The sequence below is a fragment of the Labrus bergylta genome, chromosome 2, assembly GCF_963930695.1.
Source record: "Labrus bergylta chromosome 2, fLabBer1.1, whole genome shotgun sequence".
NCBI classification, from domain to species: Eukaryota; Metazoa; Chordata; class Actinopteri; order Labriformes; family Labridae; genus Labrus; species Labrus bergylta.
The window spans coordinates 20,342,705-20,361,380 of record NC_089196.1 but is presented as its reverse complement, the minus strand read 5'-3'; the positions used below and the strand labels follow the sequence as shown (position 1 = coordinate 20,361,380).

General features: G+C 39.4%; 3 protein-coding genes across 4 annotated transcripts; 1 reads left to right on the top strand and 2 right to left on the bottom strand.

Annotated features, from left to right (window-relative positions):
• Positions 1-9: 9 nt before the first annotated feature.
• On the bottom strand, positions 10-5,724 carry poli (polymerase (DNA directed) iota). The gene is made up of 10 exons (XM_065948379.1): positions 5,517-5,724; positions 5,290-5,421; positions 5,007-5,171; positions 4,657-4,803; positions 4,191-4,427; positions 3,722-3,900; positions 2,851-2,942; positions 2,421-2,554; positions 1,554-1,774; positions 10-1,254 (listed from the first exon to the last, which is right to left on the bottom strand). The coding sequence occupies exons 1-10, from the start codon at positions 5,608-5,610 to the stop codon at positions 487-489; spliced, it is 2,169 nt and encodes a 722-aa protein (XP_065804451.1). The 5' UTR covers positions 5,611-5,724; the 3' UTR covers positions 10-486.
• A 232-nt stretch (positions 5,725-5,956) lies between these two features.
• zgc:152968 (uncharacterized protein LOC564848 homolog) lies at positions 5,957-13,336 on the top strand. Of its 2 annotated transcripts, none has more exons than XM_065948376.1 (16): positions 5,957-6,179; positions 6,749-8,304; positions 8,394-8,489; positions 8,898-9,153; positions 9,492-9,823; positions 9,919-10,062; positions 10,138-10,252; positions 10,337-10,408; positions 10,483-10,623; positions 10,771-10,884; positions 10,997-11,070; positions 11,165-11,269; positions 11,552-11,667; positions 11,833-11,971; positions 12,585-12,705; positions 12,949-13,336. In XM_065948376.1, exons 1-16 carry the CDS (start codon positions 6,032-6,034, stop codon positions 13,035-13,037), a joined length of 3,618 nt encoding a protein of 1,205 aa, XP_065804448.1. In that variant the 5' UTR covers positions 5,957-6,031; the 3' UTR covers positions 13,038-13,336. The 2 variants fall into 2 exon arrangements, with proteins under 2 accessions (XP_065804448.1, XP_065804443.1); XM_065948371.1 differs by having other exon boundaries at positions 10,480-10,623.
• LOC109991619 (UDP-glucuronosyltransferase 2A1) lies at positions 13,021-18,372 on the bottom strand. The gene is made up of 6 exons (XM_020643947.3): positions 17,604-18,372; positions 17,236-17,384; positions 16,953-17,084; positions 16,157-16,244; positions 15,273-15,492; positions 13,021-14,043 (listed from the first exon to the last, which is right to left on the bottom strand). The coding sequence occupies exons 1-6, from the start codon at positions 18,325-18,327 to the stop codon at positions 13,758-13,760; spliced, it is 1,599 nt and encodes a 532-aa protein (XP_020499603.1). The 5' UTR covers positions 18,328-18,372; the 3' UTR covers positions 13,021-13,757.
• Between the last annotated feature and the right edge of the window lie 304 nt (positions 18,373-18,676).

Below are 18,676 nucleotides of genomic sequence, written 5' to 3'. Positions count from 1 at the left end.
CAAATAGAGCACTTTTAAACAAATGTGTTCTTTATTCCAAAAAGGAACCTGACACCAACAAAGAGTGGACAAAAAAAAAATCAGAAAAGCAAACTCCAAAAGTTAACTTTTTGTTTATGTAGAACATCAGGTGTCATGAAAATGATCTGAATAAGATCTTATGTAATAAAACAATACAAAGGATATGTCAACTTTGAAATGAGACTAATAAATCTATTTTAATTGCTTTATTTTAAAGGTTGATCAAAATGATTATTGAAAGATTACCAAACAAATATATGATCAATATATTCATGAAAAACGCCATGGTAACTTATTAATGTATCAGTAATGTAGTGACTTTATGGATTTATTTAACAGATGTGTAAAATAAATCGTTCATTTCTCGAGACTTATTTTATAGCTTGGTTTTCTCTCGTTCACTTCCTTTGTGTATCACATGACAACAACATTTTCCTTGAGGTAACTAATAACAAAATAAAACGTCTAACTGGGTTTGAAATACTTGAACAGATTGTTAGTCTGACTGCTTTTTCCTGCAGCTTTTTTGTCTTTTGTCATTAAGCTCCTTCCAGGTTTCCTGGATGAGGGATCCTTCAGGAGCGGCTTCTGTTGCTTCCATTCAGCCATCAGCTCGGCCTGAACATCCGGAGGTAGCTCAGAAAACACCTTAGGGTCAACATTTCCTGGAAACTTGCAGTCAGAAGACCGGGAGAATGATAGTCTCCCCTCTTTCATGACGTTATCTCCTGGAAATAAGCTCTGGCCTGCAGCACTTTGGTGTTTTACAGTCGTTAAGTTACACGGATCCACAGTCTCTTTTATGTCCTCAATATTTCGGGCGCCTGTAAATAAAAGTGAAGTCTTGTTTTCTCTTGTGTGGGAGACTTCAGCTTCTGTGGCTGAGCTTGTTGAAGTGTTGACGAGAGAGTTTGTGTAGACAGGAGACAAAAGCTCCTTCTGGATGTCCTCAGGGAGAAGCCTGAACACTTCGGGGTCAACATTTGGGGGCAATCGCTGTGTCGTCTTGTTATTTGTTTCACCGCAGTCTGAACTGGCCGTGCTGCAGAACACTTTTTGAGGAGGAGGAGGGCCTTCTTCAGCAACAACAGAGCTCTGTTTTCTTTTAAAGCCATGTAAAGCTGCCCCAGGGCTACGAGGGCTTTGTGTGAGCTTGGTCTTCTGTGAGGTTTGTTGAGTAATGAACTGATGATCCGTGCAGAGACTCTCCCCAGTTTGAGAGGAATCATCCTGCTGGAGGAGCAAAAAAAAATTCCTTCAGGAAATCCAGCACTAACACACTACTTCTTAGAAAGGGAGATGACACGGATATTACAAAACTGCAATTATGGAAGAAAGATGGCTGAAAGGTATCTTCAGTATAAAGAAGAATGGAGCAACTTGTGTTTGACCTTTACCAACTATAACACATGAAGGTTACGCTGTTATGAGATAATAACAACGTCATGAAAAAATGAAAGTATGAATAACTTGAGGCTAGGATGATCGAAGTGGTCATGAAAAGACATTTAAACATGACGTTACTGTACTACCTGGCTTTGTGAAGAGATGCTTTGTGTTTTCCTGGGAGACGTGCTGTGTGTGAAGAAATGTGCTATGGAGCCCTTCCCGCTGGTGGCTGCCTCTCTGGTCTGCAGGTTACTGAAGCAAACATTTAGGAGGGTGAGGTGGAAGGCCGTGCTGCTTTCCACCATCTTATGGAAGAGCTTCAAGGCCAGCGAGAGCAGCTGGACCACAGCATCATCACAGCAGCCTACAAAAACAAAAGAGACAGAGATGCTTAAATGGCAGTTTTGGACGGCTGGAAATGCAGACAATTCAATTTATCCTATTTGACCAGAGATACATTTTTAGAGAGACTGTTAAAAAAATGTAAAAAAAAAAGTTACATACCAATAAAGATTCCATTTTAGACTTTCTATTTGAATCACAGCCAGTATAAGAGGTAAAGGGTGTCATTACCAAAACCTTTCTGTATATGATACATCTGAACTTTCAGATATGACCTGGACAGGGGCGGCTGTAGTTAAGTGGTTAGTGTGCACGCACACTCCATGTACAGAGGCTATAGTCCCTCAAAGCGGGCAGTCTGAATCCGACCTGTGGCTCCTTCCCTCATTTCAATCCTCGCTCTCTCTCACCTCGGTTTCTGACTCTATCTACTGTCCTGTCTCTAAATAAATGTATAAATAGCCAAAAAAAAAACAACATATGACCTGGATGACTGAGAATTGTCACAGATTTTTGTCACAGGTTTTGACTGACACACCCTTAAAAATTATTTCACAGTGACATGTTTTCTTGTTCCTAGACCAGAAACACAAATAAAGCAATTCAATATTTCATCCTGAGCTGATGCAGGTTGGACACAGAGTGTCAGACTTGGCTCACAAACTTACCAGAGCAGATCTTCTGTCCGATGTGGTTTGGGATTGGACACTGCCGACTCTCTCGACTGAACCACTTGTTGGTCGCTGAGTATTTGCGAATGGTGAGCCTAAAGGTTTGAGGCTGCCTGCCATCTTTGTGCATCCTGCGCAGACAGGGAAGGTGTAATTCAGTGATTGAGTAAAAAAACACCACAAGGAGAAAGGTTCTTAAATAACTGGGTAAGAGGCGCTGGTGGCGCAGTGGTTAGTGCGCGCGTCCCATGTATGGAAGCTGTAGTCCTCAACGCGGGCGGCCCGGGTTGAAAGCCAACCTGTGGCTCCTTCCCCGCATGTCAATCCCCACTCTCTCTCCCTGATTTCCATCTCTATCCACTGTCCTATCTCTCCAATAAAAGGCAGAAAAAGCCCCCAAAATATAAATCTTTAAATAAGTCGTCACCTCTCTACAAGACTGCTCAGAAGTTCTTGTATCTTTTCCAAAACCTCTTTGGTTGATGACATTTTCTTGAAGGAGTCTTCGTCACTGAGAGACTGAAACGCACAGAGGATGATAATTAGGGGAAAATATTTTGTAACATGTAACATTTCAGATGTTCCAGATCTTATATAGCTTTTGATCAAGACAATACATGCGTTTTTCGCATGTTACCTAAATTATGACTTATTGTTAAATTTAGGAGGACACATACTCATCTTCTGTCATAAAACTTTAGTAATGAAGTAGATTATCTGGGAATTATCCAGAGTAATAACACCACTGATTCTGAATAGAAAGATTGATTTGAATGTTCTAAATACAAATTTAAATACTGTAGCCTAATGTAAATGTATTCACTACCAATGCATTTGTTTTTTTACACAATGGACATTATGTTTGCGAGTAAAAACAAACATATATTTGCCAAGAGGCACCTACAGCCTCTACAGTGAGCTACTTGTGGGCTTAAAATGTTTTTTTTCCTTCTTCCAAAAACAGTCCTCTTATATCTGTTTTTTTATTTACTTACGGGATAAGATAAGTTCCATACATGTTATTGCTGAAAATATTCTTTCTTCTAAGAAAAAATACTGAAAACTCCCTTTAGCAATCCAAATTCCACAAAGAAAAGACACAGACATAAAATGTAGTACAGAAGATCTAATGACATCTTGGATTGGTGCCTCACAGCTGACGATTTTCCATTGTTTGACTGTATAAACTATGAATCTGTGAACAACAGCTTTCTTATCTGCTTAGCAGAAATGTTTTTAGGAGAATGAGACTATGACTTTACTAAAACCTTGTTCAATTTAGGGATATCCTTGCCTACCTGGGGGGCCCCAGTTGGGGTGACAGGTGAGTCATCAACACCGAGAGACAGATTCTTTAACCGCTGAGCACTGGAGGCCCCAAACTCTTTCACCAAGTCACTCAATGGGAAGAGCTGCAGGTCTTTCACACTGACCAATCCCAGGGCTTGAAGTCTTTTAGCGGTTTGGTGACCCACCCCTAAAAATACAGAGAGGAACCAAACATGTATCAACAGATATACTAGATACGAGTGTCATATCCCTATACAAAGCTTTCAGATAAAAATACTGAACTATGGCTGAAACTTGGATTTTTTTTCCGGTAGTTACACAAATGTATAATAATCAGAATAGAATAGAAAATGACTGTTGTTCAAACTCAATCTTTACCTGTAATTATACACCTGTGATTATTTCTGTTCACAGCTACGAGATACAGAATGATCCAAGTGATGAATAAAGAGCTTTACATTTACTAAACCTCTTTACCTGGTACTTTACGAAGACCGCTGAGACTGCCCATGATGTCACTGATATTCTCTGGCAGGAGGGTGGTTTGCTGATTGGGTTTGAAGGTGCCTGACACCAGTTTGGCCAGTAGCTTATTTGTGGCTATACCAGCACATCCAGTCAGTCCCAGTTTGCTGTGGACTGCTTCTCTCAACTCGGCTGCAATGTGTGAACCTAAAGCCAGCCTTGTATGATCACCACAATCCACATCAGCAGCTTAGCAGGAAAAAAAAACCAAAAAGCAAACATATATTCATCAAGGTTTTTGATAACCTGAGATTCTACAAGAGAGTCTTAACCTTTGTTTTTTCATGTTCTGGGGAATTGAAAGTGCAATGCAAATGCTTCAGAGGTGTTAGCTTCTGCGTCTCTTTCACAACTCATATCCTGGTTTCCACTGACCAGATGTTCACACTTTAACGGCAGCTGCACAAATATGACTTACTTAAATGGTTGAAGACGTGCCCTTTGAATGAAACTGCATCAGTCCCTGGTGTCTGTGCAAGCCTATTCTCAACCATCGACGAGATATCCATGAAGTTTTCATCAAATCCAAGCCTCTCTACCAGTGGGCAGTAGGACATCAGCAGCTCTGTATGAAGGAAAAGAAAAGGTAATATATGAAGAGAACAGAAAGAGCAAATACACATGATGTCAGTTAAATTATACTTTCAGACAAGAGTGGGAAAGTAAAGCATGGACTGCTCTGTGAGTTACGCTTGAAATCTAGGATATTACTCAATTATGATTAATACAAAAGGGGGCATCGTTTTGTGATGTACTACTCCTGCCTACCGGTCATTTTGTAGGATATTTCTCTGTAATGTGTCAGATCTTCTCCTTTAACCAGCACCAGCTGAGGACATTTCTCCTTAGCAGCTGTCACAGACATCAGCTTGGTGACACCTTGCTCTCTTGCAACATAGTTACAGGTGACTATGATGTATTTCTGTTGGATACCTGGTGATATAAGAAACATCAACATCAAACCCGTTAGAAATCCTCTTCTTTTTGTCCAGAAACAGAATCTGAGGGTGCACTTTTACCCTCCCACCTTAGAGTGAAGTAGTGAACGTACCTAAAGGGACTTCTCTCAGTGCTGGGTTTCTGATCATTTCCACTTGAGCATAGAAGCAATCTAGGTCAAAATGCAAAATAACTCTGTGTGCAGGCGTTGGTCCTAGGGTCTTCTGTAGGCTCGGACCTGAAACTGAGATTAATCTTGAAATATTTACCATCTGGCACGTGTGCACAGCTGACAGTCATGATGTGTTGTAAGGAAACAACTTTAGACAGATACTCTACCAGAAGCAGGAGCGGGGCTTAGTGGGACTGAATCTACGAAACTGGTCTTCCACTCGTTTTCATCCTCCTCTATCTCATCCTCGCTCGTATCCATTTGTGTTATGAATATTTAGTATATTTTTGATAAAACAGATAAGGCAGCTGTTTCTGAGATAAAGGAAGGCAAAAGTGCTCCTGAGAGTGAATATTTTCTTTTCATGGTAGTCAGGTCCAGGTTTGTGCTGTTGTGCCATCTGCCGACATGGATGTATAACTGCGATACAACAGCGTCAATCAAGTGCTTAGGCAAACATTTTCACTTTTTATTTCGGTGTAAATTGAGTTCTTTCCGAAAATGGAAACATAAATTTAGGGTAAATATTTATTTAATAAATAACATGTATGTCTCGCGCCATGAGCAGAGCCTATTTAAGGGGGACTGACGTCACATTAGGTTTCGTCAGAGCCCTCACCTGTTGGTCGACTCTTAATTGAACTAGACGGTCTCTCGCGTCGTGAGAAGCCGAGTTTTGCTGATGTTTCCTTCGTCCGGTCTTTTTGGTGATATAAATTGTCCTTTCACTAAACGTGGGGATTGTGAGCGGCCTCACTGTTTCTACAAACATGCAGAGTTGCGGGACATGTTCGGTTCCTCCTTTAAATCCTCCAGAGTTGACTTCGCAGGTACTTCATGTATGCTGGCCAAGTGAGGTTGCCTTGACTGTTTTTTGCGTATGCATTGTTTAGCTTGTTTTAATGTCAATGTACTTTGTTCGTTTCAAACAATGTGAAGCTTCATTTAATTAGTTTTACATTGTTTTAAAACGTGACAGCTAATTGGTAAGACTTAAACTCTACATAAATGATGCCTTTTTATGAAAGTTGTCCCAAACATTTAACGTTATACTCTTGGAGAATCGTTCAGCAGGTCATGGTTATAATGGGTTATGCCGTGTTCAAATTAATTACTTTAATTGGCTTCTTTTTGTCAGTGCTGGTTTGGGACACTAATGAAAATACTTTATTCTTGTCTCAAGGGGAAATTTTCAATGTAAGAACATTAAAACGAAAGATTCATTCAGTTTCTTTAAAACAAATCAAAACACATAAGTTAACACTGAGCTACAGACAGCTACACCAACACTTGGCACAGCTTATTTGTATTTGATCCATGTTCACCCTGTATTATTTCCCACCATGTGACAAATGTTAAGACGTTTATATAAATAAATATATTCATTAATTTTCAACAGGAGTCCAAGATGGCTATCCATATGATGTCAGTGGCGCACCAATAAATGACCAAAAAGATGACTGCCTCCAGCAGCTGGCGAAGATCAACAAGGAGATTGAATCTGTCAAACATGAGGTCGAGCAGGAGCAACGACGATTGACCCACTACCAAACTGTACAGGTGGACAGGAGAAACTTGGTGCCTAGTGTCTCTGTTTCCACGTATGAGACAACAGGCAAAAACATAGACAAAGAGCCATATTGTCTGTCTTCATGTACAAACTTAAGAAAGACCAACTCCCGAGCAAGGAAGTATGTAGTTGACAACTCGAAACCAAGGACTGATTTGGAGTATGACCCACTGTCAAACTTTTCTGCTAACTTGCGGCCTTGCAGCTCATCAGAAAAAGAGCAGAAGGAGAAAGACGGAAAAGGTTTGAAAAGAGGAAGAAATGCTTGTCATTCTGACCAAAAGCAGACACTCAAGTATCAGGCTCCACTCTCCCGATCGCCATCTCCAGATAGACACGATGACTCTTACGAAGACAGTGAACTGATCATTGACATTCCTCCCTTGCCTGACGGGGAGACAGGGAAATCTGAAAATTCTGTTGCTGAAAAATCCCTTGAGGATACAGTGGAGGAATTTCAGGAGGTTAAAGCTCCACTAATTTTACTTGATTCTCTACCGCTGCAAGTTTCAAAAATTGAGGCGTTCCATGCTGCATCCAAACCTGCATTAAAGCTAAAAGATAGAGTTCACATTAACTGTGTTACTGAAAACAAAATCAATACTGAAAAAAGTCTGTCTCATTTTTATGAGAACAAAGAATGTGAAAATGTGCTTGTCAATGGAAGTGGTTTTGACTTGACTAAATGTTTAGACGTCCTGGAACGAGAGAGTCGTAAGAATACTAATTTTCATTCCACTGAAACACTTAAAAGTCCTGAACCTGCAGATCCTCCTGCAACCACAGACAAGCAAGATCCAAACCAGAGCAAACTGGTGGTTATAAAAAATAAAGTACCACAGCGTGAGCCGTCCCATAGTGTTGAGAACATGAATCCACTGCAGCCTTATAATTATCATTCAAAGAATTCCCTTTTTTATCAAGCTCCTGAGATTTACTCAGAAGAACAGAACAGGCACCATGCCAATCAAGCCCAGACAACAGAGCAGCCAGCTCAGAACAGAGTTAGTGACCATTGGGCTTCAGCAAATATTTTACCAACACTGCGTCCACACAGCCAGAAAACATCAAACAAAACACTCGGGCTGATGCAAGGTAAAACTCTGGATGATCATCCTCCACTTGAAAGATACGTGGATCCAGTACAACCAGCGTCAGGCAGCAGCAATGCTCAGGCCGGGCACATTTCTTCAGAATCAATTGAGCAACCCTCTATGATGGCAGATGGTGAAGAAGTTATAATCATTGATTCCTACTCTGATAACGACGATGAGCTCAACTACTCAGAAATAGAGCTCTCAGACGATGACCCAATGGAGGAATGTTACAGGATCTTCATGGAAGCAAACAAGGATAATGGAAGTGAAGAGCACCCTGATGTTTCTGTAAGTACGCTGTACATCCCTTTTATATCTAAGATAAAGAGGTCTCCAAGTGTTCACATTTTTTTTCCCCCTGTCATTGTCACTTTCAGGTTGGAGATATGGATGTGGATAAGCCAATGTTAAATGTCAAACCACCAGCATTGGCAGGAAAGAAGAGGGTGGCTCATGAAGCCAAACATGTAGAGGTACAAGCCACTTTCATTTATGCAAAAATGACAGCTAATCCTAAATCTGTATATTGGGAGGCACTCCTTTTTTATGAGCAGTTCAGGGGTTTTTTTCAGTCTTAACGATGTGCACTGGAGGTCTTTGTTCCAATCAAATATTTAAAGGCAAAATATTTTTTAAATGATTCATATAAATAAAGCACTCTCATTTCCATGTTAAGTTAAGATGATTGTCAAATTGATGAATCTATTGTATGCACCCATGTAGAAAATGGAAGAGCATTTTTTATAACTTAGATTTTTTTGTGCCTTTTAACAATATGGACAAATTTAAGAACATCAGTTTTTTTTTTGCTCTAGGCCACTAACTCCTTTATATTGTAGAAATGAGCAAACCTTTTTTGATAATCTTGCAACTTTGAGCAGCCAGCAGCTAAGAGCAGACCTCAGCCTCAGGTGCTGGTTCCTTTGCGTGGGCCTGTGGTGTCCGGATTCGCCCCCCAGCCGTCAATCACTGCCAAGATCCAGCAGGTACAGCAGAGAGCCTCGATTCTGACTGCTTCGCTTAAAGGTGGTCAGGCTTTTGTTTCCTCTGCCTGTCAGAGGACATCAGAGACCCAGAGTACGCCTTCTCCTTCCACTCAAACTCCTGAGAACTTACAGTCTGCTCCTGTCCAAAATGGTAAGTAATCTTTGGTTGTAGTCCACAAAATATATTTTGTTTTTTTTAAGATGGCAAGATGTTTACATTAATAAGTCCAAATAAAAAAAGTTATTTAAAATATTGGAAATGTTTACATAAACATATTAAAACAAATATATTGAAATCTATGGCCATTATTGTCTCATTAAAAGTTGAACCCTTTATTAATATATAACACTTTATGTTAGTTTTCATATTTAAAGTATACATACATCTACATGCAGAAATCTTAAACTCTTCAAGTCAGTTTATTCTTGTGTATTTTTGTGTAATATACTGAATGCATCACATCTGCATTGATTTGTTTTATCCCTAAGCTTACATAAACTACATACCTTTGGGAACAGCCATGATAAATGTCGGAAACAACCTGCAGTTGATCCTTCCTGAAGGCGCCTTCCCCCTGCCCGTGACTTCCAGTTCCAGCCAAGTTACTTCAGTGCTAACTCCAATCACTCAAGTGTATACAAACCCTGTAACGGTTAAACACACATATCTGCCACCTGGACTTACCCATGTGCATAGATACAGCACAACAGCACCTATGCTCATCCCTGCACAGGCGCGCAAACCAACATTCAACTTTGCATTAGCACATTCAAGTCCAGCAGCTTCTGCTCCTAAAGCTGCTGTCCATTCCACTGTCAAGGTGAGATGCCAAAAGCTGGCTCTGTATACACTAAATGTAATACAATTTTGGTTTTATTGTTTTTCATTTATTGATAATGAATTTATTCGTTCCAGCCAGTTCCTACTAAACGTAAACTGAAGCAGCAGTGTGGGGCCCCCAAAGACAAAGTGCCCCATGACATCAGACAACGTTATGTTAACATGTTTACAGAGGAGTTCCTCAAAACATCAGCCAATGTCAATGATGCATTTGAAAAGGTGAGGTGCCAATTGATGTAATCCTCACTGACAAACTTCCTGCTACTGATTTTCTTATATCGATATTTTTGATAGGCCCTCGCTGAAGAGAAGACTTTGTATAATCGCAGTGTGAACAAAATCAAATATCTGAGTGTTGCAGTGAATGCTTTGAAGAGGCTGAAGAACCAAAGTGCTGCTGCTGCTAAAGGTGTGGACCTCGGGGGGGAAAATCTGCACTGTTCTTTGTTAAATGTGCTAATAACAGTAAAGAATTAAGCTTTATTTTTATCAGATCCAACTGTGGTCAGCACCCAAAGACGCAAAGGCAACATTCCACTTACCGTTGAGAAGTTTGAAGGAAATGGTAAGAATATGTTTTTGTAGTTTATTGAACTACTTTGTCAGCTCTGAGTTTCATGCAATTAATTTTTTCAGCAGATGATATGCCATTTTATGAGAGTTTAAAGGACTATCTTATGATGGAAGACAAGATGATTGAGAGCAACTATCCTGTCCACCACCCTGAGAAGCCAGGTTGTGCTGTTCTTTTTGCTGACCCCAAGAAAGTAAACACAGACCGTAAGTGGAAACAGAATGCTGCAGTGAAACAATGCTGTCCTTGTCACTAGAGGGCACACTTGACTTAGGTTGTGTACAATGACAGTTTCTTTTCTCAGCCCAGTCATATTTGATGATGTGCTTTTGCCTGTTTTTTGTTGGTTAAAGCCCTCAAGAGGATCTGCTGTCGATGTGGGGCTACATACTCTGTGAGCCAAACGGGCAAACACGTTCGTAAGGAGGAGTGTAATTACCACTATGGGAAAGGTGTCAAGAATAAAGGTAAGCACACTACATGGTTAAACTTCAGAAATACAAAATAAACACGCTAAGTGTGCCAAAGTGCTGAAAGACTTCCTTCAGATCGTTGTATACTTTTCAAAAATACAAACAGTGCCAGGTGGAGTAGAAACCCGCTACAGCTGCTGTGAGGGAGTCATGGGAGCACCTGGATGTCAGGTGTTTAAGGTATGAAAATACATACTATTCCTCATTTATATTCTCTTAAGTCCTGCACAAATTTTAAAAGGTTATACTTACATTTTTGTCATTTCTTAAACAGTTGCATGTCCATGATTCCCTCAGCCTGGATGGATTTGTGACAACCATCCCAAGAAAATCTTCAGACAGGAGCTGTCCTGGGGTCTATTCCTTGGATTGTGAAATGGTGATGTCAGCCTTCAAGAAAGTATCACCTTGTTGAGCAGAAAACCCCAACTATACCACAACTTGTTTTATTAGAGGCCATGATTAAAACTACGACCACAGAAACTCTGACTAGCACTTCATTGGAAGTACCACAGGAATGCTATACCCGATAACAGACAATACTGCTTTCATAGAGGAACAGATATGAACACATCCTGCCTTAAAACAGATCTAGATGGATGACCTTGACTAGCAATGAAGGGCCCGTGCTGCATATTGTAACACATTCTTGTCTTCATAGTGTTACACCATTCATGGTCTGGAGCTGTCCAGAGTGACTGTGGTGAACTCGAGTCTGGAAGTCATCTATGACACCTTCGTCAGACCTGATAATGAGGTCATCGACTATAACACCAGGTAATCGTATCTGATTCTTGAAAGCCTTTTTTTTACCTACTTTACTCTGCCTGAGTTCTGGTAACAACCCAAAACTGATACATGGTTTTAGTGAAAGCTCTATCTGTGTATATTTGATCAGCTAATTACTCTGTCAATAACCCATGTGACTATTTACTTATCAAGGTTTTCAGGTATCAGTGAGAATGATGTGACGGGTAACCACACCTCCCTCAGAGAGGTGCAGGAGGCCTTATTGAGCTTCATAAAAGCCGACACCATTCTGATTGGACATGGCATGGAAACAGACCTCTGTGCCTTGAAGGTGATTGCTTTCGCCTTTTTCCAATATTATTCGTTAAGTTATTATCGCAGGCCTCACTAAACTATGATTGAACGGCATGCACGGGAGGATCAGAACTAAGCTGCGAGTGTTTGCGAAAAGAAAAAAAAAGGTTTGGAACAATAAGCCATTCCCTCTCAACATGGCAAACATAATCATACAGCAAAAAGCCTTTTTCATGTTAAAGAGGAGTATATCAATGTTAAGGTTGGTTTAAATGGTTAAATACTTGGTTTAAACTTGTTCTCCATCTATAGCTAACAAAATTTTACAGATGAAAGTGGTGAAGTTGGACCTTTTTTATTTTTTTATTTGTTTTATTTATTGTTCAGCTGTTAATGGGGTTTGGTGACTGGGAGGTTTTAGGTAATATAAGAAAAATCATATTTAAATAATAGTACAGTGTGAAATTACACACAACAGAAATTGTGGTGAAATGTTTAAAGGGGATACTTAGTTTATAAAGCAGTTGACATGACCATGTCTGCGTTTGCTTTTACCTCAATTGTATGATTATCAAGTTGCTTTTACTTTATCCAGGGACCTACACCCATTAAGAAAGCCTTACCAGTAGATATCTCTCCATTTACTGTAGTTGCATCATGGGACAGTGGTGGACACATCAGTGGTCTTCCCCCACCGCCTGGGCCCCCCTCACAAGCTAACCCTCAACAATCTCACTGCTGAACATCTCAGGAGGATCATCCAACAGAGTGGTGGGTCAACATGGATAACTACAACCACCGAATAAATGTTTCACCGTCATTTCATCTGGTGTCATTAAGTTTAAACTGCATTATAGATCAGAATAAAATGTGTTTAATGCAGAAATAGATAATAAGCAGACTGCTACATTTGAGCATGATCAATAATAGACTATTATGTGCAATACTGTATTCAATGCATGTTGTGCCAGTGTGTACATGTACCATAATATACCCTATCAATGTTTCTCCCAGTGTATGGCCATGACACTGCAGAAGATGCTGCTGCCTGCATGGAGCTTATGCTATGGAAGGTCAAAGAAGATGGAAAACTGAAAAAATGATTTAATAAAACATTCTTCTCCCCGCCCATAAATGGAATAAAACACAAGCTGTTGGAGCGTTTGAATGTCACATTTAGTTTTGTATTTCTCAGTTAACTTTATTGATGACATAAGAGGGCTGTTTTTTCTTTTAGTTTCATTACATCACTGATAAATGTTAATACAGGATTTTGTTTGTTAAATTTGTATTTGCAGCCCATGTGTCTATATCTGTCGTAATATATGTGGTATAACTGTATTAAAAAACCTAAAGAGGCTGTGATGTCATCAGTATTATCCAAATAAAAGAAATGACTGCACTCCCTTTGTTTTTTGTTTTTTTAATCTTCTGAGCCAATGAACATTCAGTGTTTAATATCAAATTTGGTGCAGGTGCACATATGCAAATGACTGTGCACCTGTTAGCAATTGTAGTGATTGCTTCAGACATTGGTTATTAAAACTCAAACAAGTAAATTGCCTAAGATTGGAGAGAATATATTGGAGAACAAATATATGTTTTGTGTGTTTAGGTTAACAATAGTTATCAGACTGAACCTGAGTTTATTGTGACAAATAGGTTCAATAGTCTGTTTAAATAGCTCAAAAGTTCAACAGTGTTACCTAAAAGTTGAATGTTTTTAATTTTCTGCCCCAAATGTTTTAAAGGCGGGATCACATTGCATACTTAATGACAACAGAACAACCTTTAGTACTTTTTTTTTTTCATCCTTCAGTCATTCACTCAGCCTTTCTCTTTGCGATTCCCCTTCTGCCACAGCACCTCCGGAAGCAGAAACTGCAGGTCTTGATGAACATCAGTATCAGGAACAGAACAATGGAAAGGAGAAAAGCCAGGACATCCAGACTGTGATACTGGTACCAGGTGAGCTCATGGGCCTGGACTCTTAGGTGCTTGGCCCCTTTGTTTCTCATGGTGTACTCGATCCAGAAAACTGCGTCATCTCGAGGACTTATTGGTCTGTCATGGTGAATGCTGGACAGTTGCATGGCATTTTCCTTGTACCTGCAAACAGAGAGAGAGTGAGGTCAAAGTATCGTTCCTGTAATTCTTCCAAATTTCCATTTTAATTCTTTGCAAGGGTTGCTTTGGCTTCCGGTCTTCCCAGTTCTTGATACAATTTGGAGTTGTTGTCTCAGCCAGATGTAAGCACAGGGGAGATATTGTATTTGTACCTTAGCGTGGGGGTGCATCTGTCTTCTTTTGGCACTTTTTTTACCATGAACTAAAGGACCCTTCATGCTTTATCTTGTAGCGCTACTGATTGTATCAGTATATGTATGCCTGCAGTGCATGCAGATTAGCCTTTGGTGTTTGCAGCAATCTAAAAGCTTCCAAGTACTTGAAGCTATTATTTTTAACTGTCAGTTGCCAACTGCTATGGACATTTTGTTATTTTGCTACTGTTTTTTTTCCAAAATCAGCCGTGTAAAAATAACTACATGCTGGTTTTGCAAATTAACATCGCATTACTCATATACTCATGTATTTCTACTATTACAAAGCCTTTCTGTTTGCACCTTTAAATTCAAAAATTTCTAGTTTTAAAATAATTACATGACATTACAGATATTCTAAATGTTTAGTTGTATTTCTTCCTTTGGGGCCACTTTCATATAATTTTGTTAACACTTTACCTATCGTATTGTTTTTATTCCATCATTATTTGTTTATTTACACATTTTGTGAATTTGAACTGGATTGAGCTCCGACCATTGCTATGTGCATCTGTTTCTGTGTAATAGAAATAAAACCTTGACCTTTGAACTGTGGAGGAAAATTATCTAAATATGAAGTTTCCACATCGGGCCCCTTTATTTTTTTCTGTTGCATAATACTTGTCTGATTGTATCAGTAGTGTACAGGTCTAGTGTGATACAAAACTAGCATATTATTAGGGTGAAATATTGTACTTTTAAGTGTAATTTTAAATGTTGTCTACATTTTTCTATTAACATTTAAAGTTTCTTTGCCTCATCAAGGATGATGATGATAAAAAGTATTTTTTTTTTTACATGTAATTTAAAAGTCGAACATTTACACCAATTTATGAGAGCAAAAAGCAATGCAGCTCTTTGACCTTTAAACTCTGCTTTAAGTGAACTCAATCCTACTGCATTACATAATGGCTCCTTTATTGCATGTCATTATGCTTGCTTCTGTATCATTAAGTTCAAGCCCCCATTAAGGCAAACAAACCAACTGATTTAAATAAGATAGGTAAGTGAACTTACGACTTCTTATTTATTACAGTGTTGACTGCATCTGTAAGGTCCTCTTGCTTCATGAAGTTCACGTTTAAGATAATTGCAGCTCCCTTAGCCTCAACATGAACCATGTTGTCTGGCTGGTCAGCAAACATGGGCAGGCCCACCATGGGAACACCGTGGTAGATTGCCTCATAAATCCCATTTGTGCCACCATGGGTAATGAAAGCTCGGGTCTTGGGGTGACCTAATGGGGTACAAAAAATGATTAAATATATTCAACTTCATCAATTCAGGTACGGCTTGTAAAGGAAATAATTTACATTCTCAGTGTTTGATTTGAATTTCATGATCAATTTTCTAGCAACACCCCCTACCCTGAGATTTGTACTGAAGTGCCCTTTACCTGCAGTATCATGTGTAAACCTGTGAATACATCTAAGCAGGTTTTATGTGAACGGAAAAATGATGAGAGTATACTCGTAATTGTCTGTATACTATCAAACAACCCTTGATTTTTGTGTAATGTTGATGGACATGTTTTTCCTGCATGAAGGAAGTACCCTTAGTTTAAAAACTTTAAACTACAGTAATCTTAAATGGTGGTGGATCTCAAGGCATAACTTTTTGAGCATAAACTGCTAAACCACATTGTGTGGACCTGCTTTCATATTTTTTTCTGTTTTAAAATGTATCTTATCATGATGAATAATACAAAGGTCTAGTGGTTGGAAAGGATCATGTCTCTGAATTAATGTGCTCTCTGACCAAAGACAAATGTCTCCCATATGTTGCTTCAGGATATTGTACTTTAAAACTTAAAAGTAATTAAATATTTCCATCAATACTAATATATTTCATTAAAAATAGTCAAAGGCCTGCTCAGTAACTTTTATAAACACTTTACTTACCCAGTAGATCATTCTGAGGGATCCAGTTGTATATCCTGGTGTTGGCTCCTAGATTGGCTGGTTTTTCTCCACTGTATCTCCACAGCACCTGTAAAAACACTTAAACACTAACTCAGGGGTTTACTTTATCGAACTGTCCTATACAGCAGATAATTAAAAAGTCCTTGCTTGAAATATATATAGATATATGACAATCCTTTTCCAATCAGTCTTAACATTTTTTCATCTTTCGATTGTTTCTCCTTGCTGTGTTTTATTTTTATTCTTACTGTTATACTGGTATCCTGTAGGGTATTAAACCAGTACAATCTGAATCTCCTCTACTTAACTCCCAGCTACCTGCAAAGGCATCAGAGCAACTACAGGCAGCCAGCTCAACTGTGGTGAACTCTCAGAACAATGGACCTTGCCACGCCATGTGCACTGTCCTGCCACCAAACAATTGAGTTGATGCAAATCCTTACAAACTAGTCTACCCCTCAGAGAAAAGTAATCCTTATCAAAAATACATCTCCAAATACCTTTGTAAACATGAACTGCACATTATTTGTTGCTGCTAAATTGAACCTAGCCTCTTGTGCTTACTTTGAACCCATTAGGGAAATGTTGGTTTGATTGCCTATTTTTGAAAAGCAATTTGTAAACTTGACGTTCTTTATCAAAAAACTCCATCACGTTTGTGCAGAAGTTTTGTTTTTGAAAATAGCATCACCTGATACTACATTTTTTTTAGCAGCAACATTTCATTCAAATGTGCTTTCCCTTCACAATTAAGTTGGGTTTCTTTTTCTCTGACCTTTTGTGGGATCTGAGCGAGAGCTGAGGCTATCACGTTTCCTCTCTCTGCAGTGATGTTCTTGATGAATGATCCCAAAGTGAAGACCACAATGCCAGCGTCACCAGAACTTTGCACAAACTCCTCCATATCCTAACAGTAAGAGAAACATTACAAAAATGCAAACATAGCATGTACTTATTTTCAAAACAATTGAGCAGCTTTATTTATTATTGCTTAGCAAGGAATACTTAGGAGGTGTCATAAATGATACATAGGCTTGTGATAGTGGGTAGAGTCCTACCTCTGGCAAAGGTTGAGCAGGCCGGCAGTGGATTCCACCAACAAATTTGAAATTAGGAAGTGAAGGACGAGGGAAATCAAAATCCCAGTAGGTTCGTATCAACCAGATATCTGCTCTACCCATCAGCTCACAAGCACTCACAGGTGTTCCTGTCACCATAGAAAGAATGATTGATACTGTAACAATTACTGGTTACAAGTATGTTGAATTCTAAAGATAGGATAACTTATTTGTGTTGCTTTATCAAGTATTTCAAAGTGCTAAATATCAGATCTCTGCAGTGAATCCCTAGCAATTTCATCTTTGAACTTCATGTGGTCTCTAAGAAATTGTGTCTTCAGACAGTGGTTCTTGTGTGAGTTGCTCACCTTTGAAGTCAGAGTAATAATTATTGAGTTCTTTCCAAAAAACATCATACATGACGAGGTCTTGCAACGCATAGAAAAGGAAGTTCCACACTCTCTCGGAGAAGTCCATCTTGTCGGTCAGTTTGCTCATAGCCCCCGGGACAAACGAAGGTGGAGCTGGTAACTGAGCACAATATCTCTCCCAGTTATGGGCTAAGGAAAATCGCAGAGACAAGACCAGGGGAATGCCCAGTGTATCTGCTAATAAGTCACTACCCGGATAGATAGGGTCAGAAAAGAGAAGGTCATATTTTGCCTCTCTCAGCTTCGTCATGATTGTTTCTGATTTCAGCACTGCATCCAAGTACTTCAATGAATACTGCAGGTCGACCCTCATCAGATCCATGTATTTGATGTAAATCTGCAAGTAGCTCAAATGATCCATCTCGTACATTGAAAAGTGAAGAAATTCTTCCATAAACTTCTCCATCTCCTCCAATGGGACAGAGACATTGAAGGGTTCGTAGCCAAAGCTTGAAGGCTCGTTGGCGTTCATGAACATCGATGTGCTGGGAACCAAAACCGTCACCTTGTGTCCCCTGTTGATCAGTGTCTCCAGCACAGGCTTCATGTTAATCCAGTGGCTGCCTTCAGTGTACCACACCAAAATGTTCCCTCCATTTGCACTCCATGTGAGACAAAGTAGCAGCAGAACGGAAACGGAGAAACGCTGCTCTAGCTTCATAATGCATGTGGTAAGTGGAGAGCCTTCTGCACACTGATCTTTTGTAAAAGCTACTAGGAAAATGATTAACTATCAAAACTGAACTCTGGCTTGTTGCTCCTCTATATGCTCTGACGGGCCATATAACAGGTCCTTACCGTGTTAGAGGTAAAATGTACTGTGTACACTAGTTGGTATAACAAAGGAAAAACATCTCTTCTAAGTACCAGAAATCACCAGACTGAAAGAGAAGATTCTGATAACAATTTTCTACATTATTGATGAAGAGATGTGAGACAGAAGGATAATGATTAAACCAAACATTGTTTTGGAGTCTGCTTTTACTGATTAAGTTAGTAAGTGCTGTGCA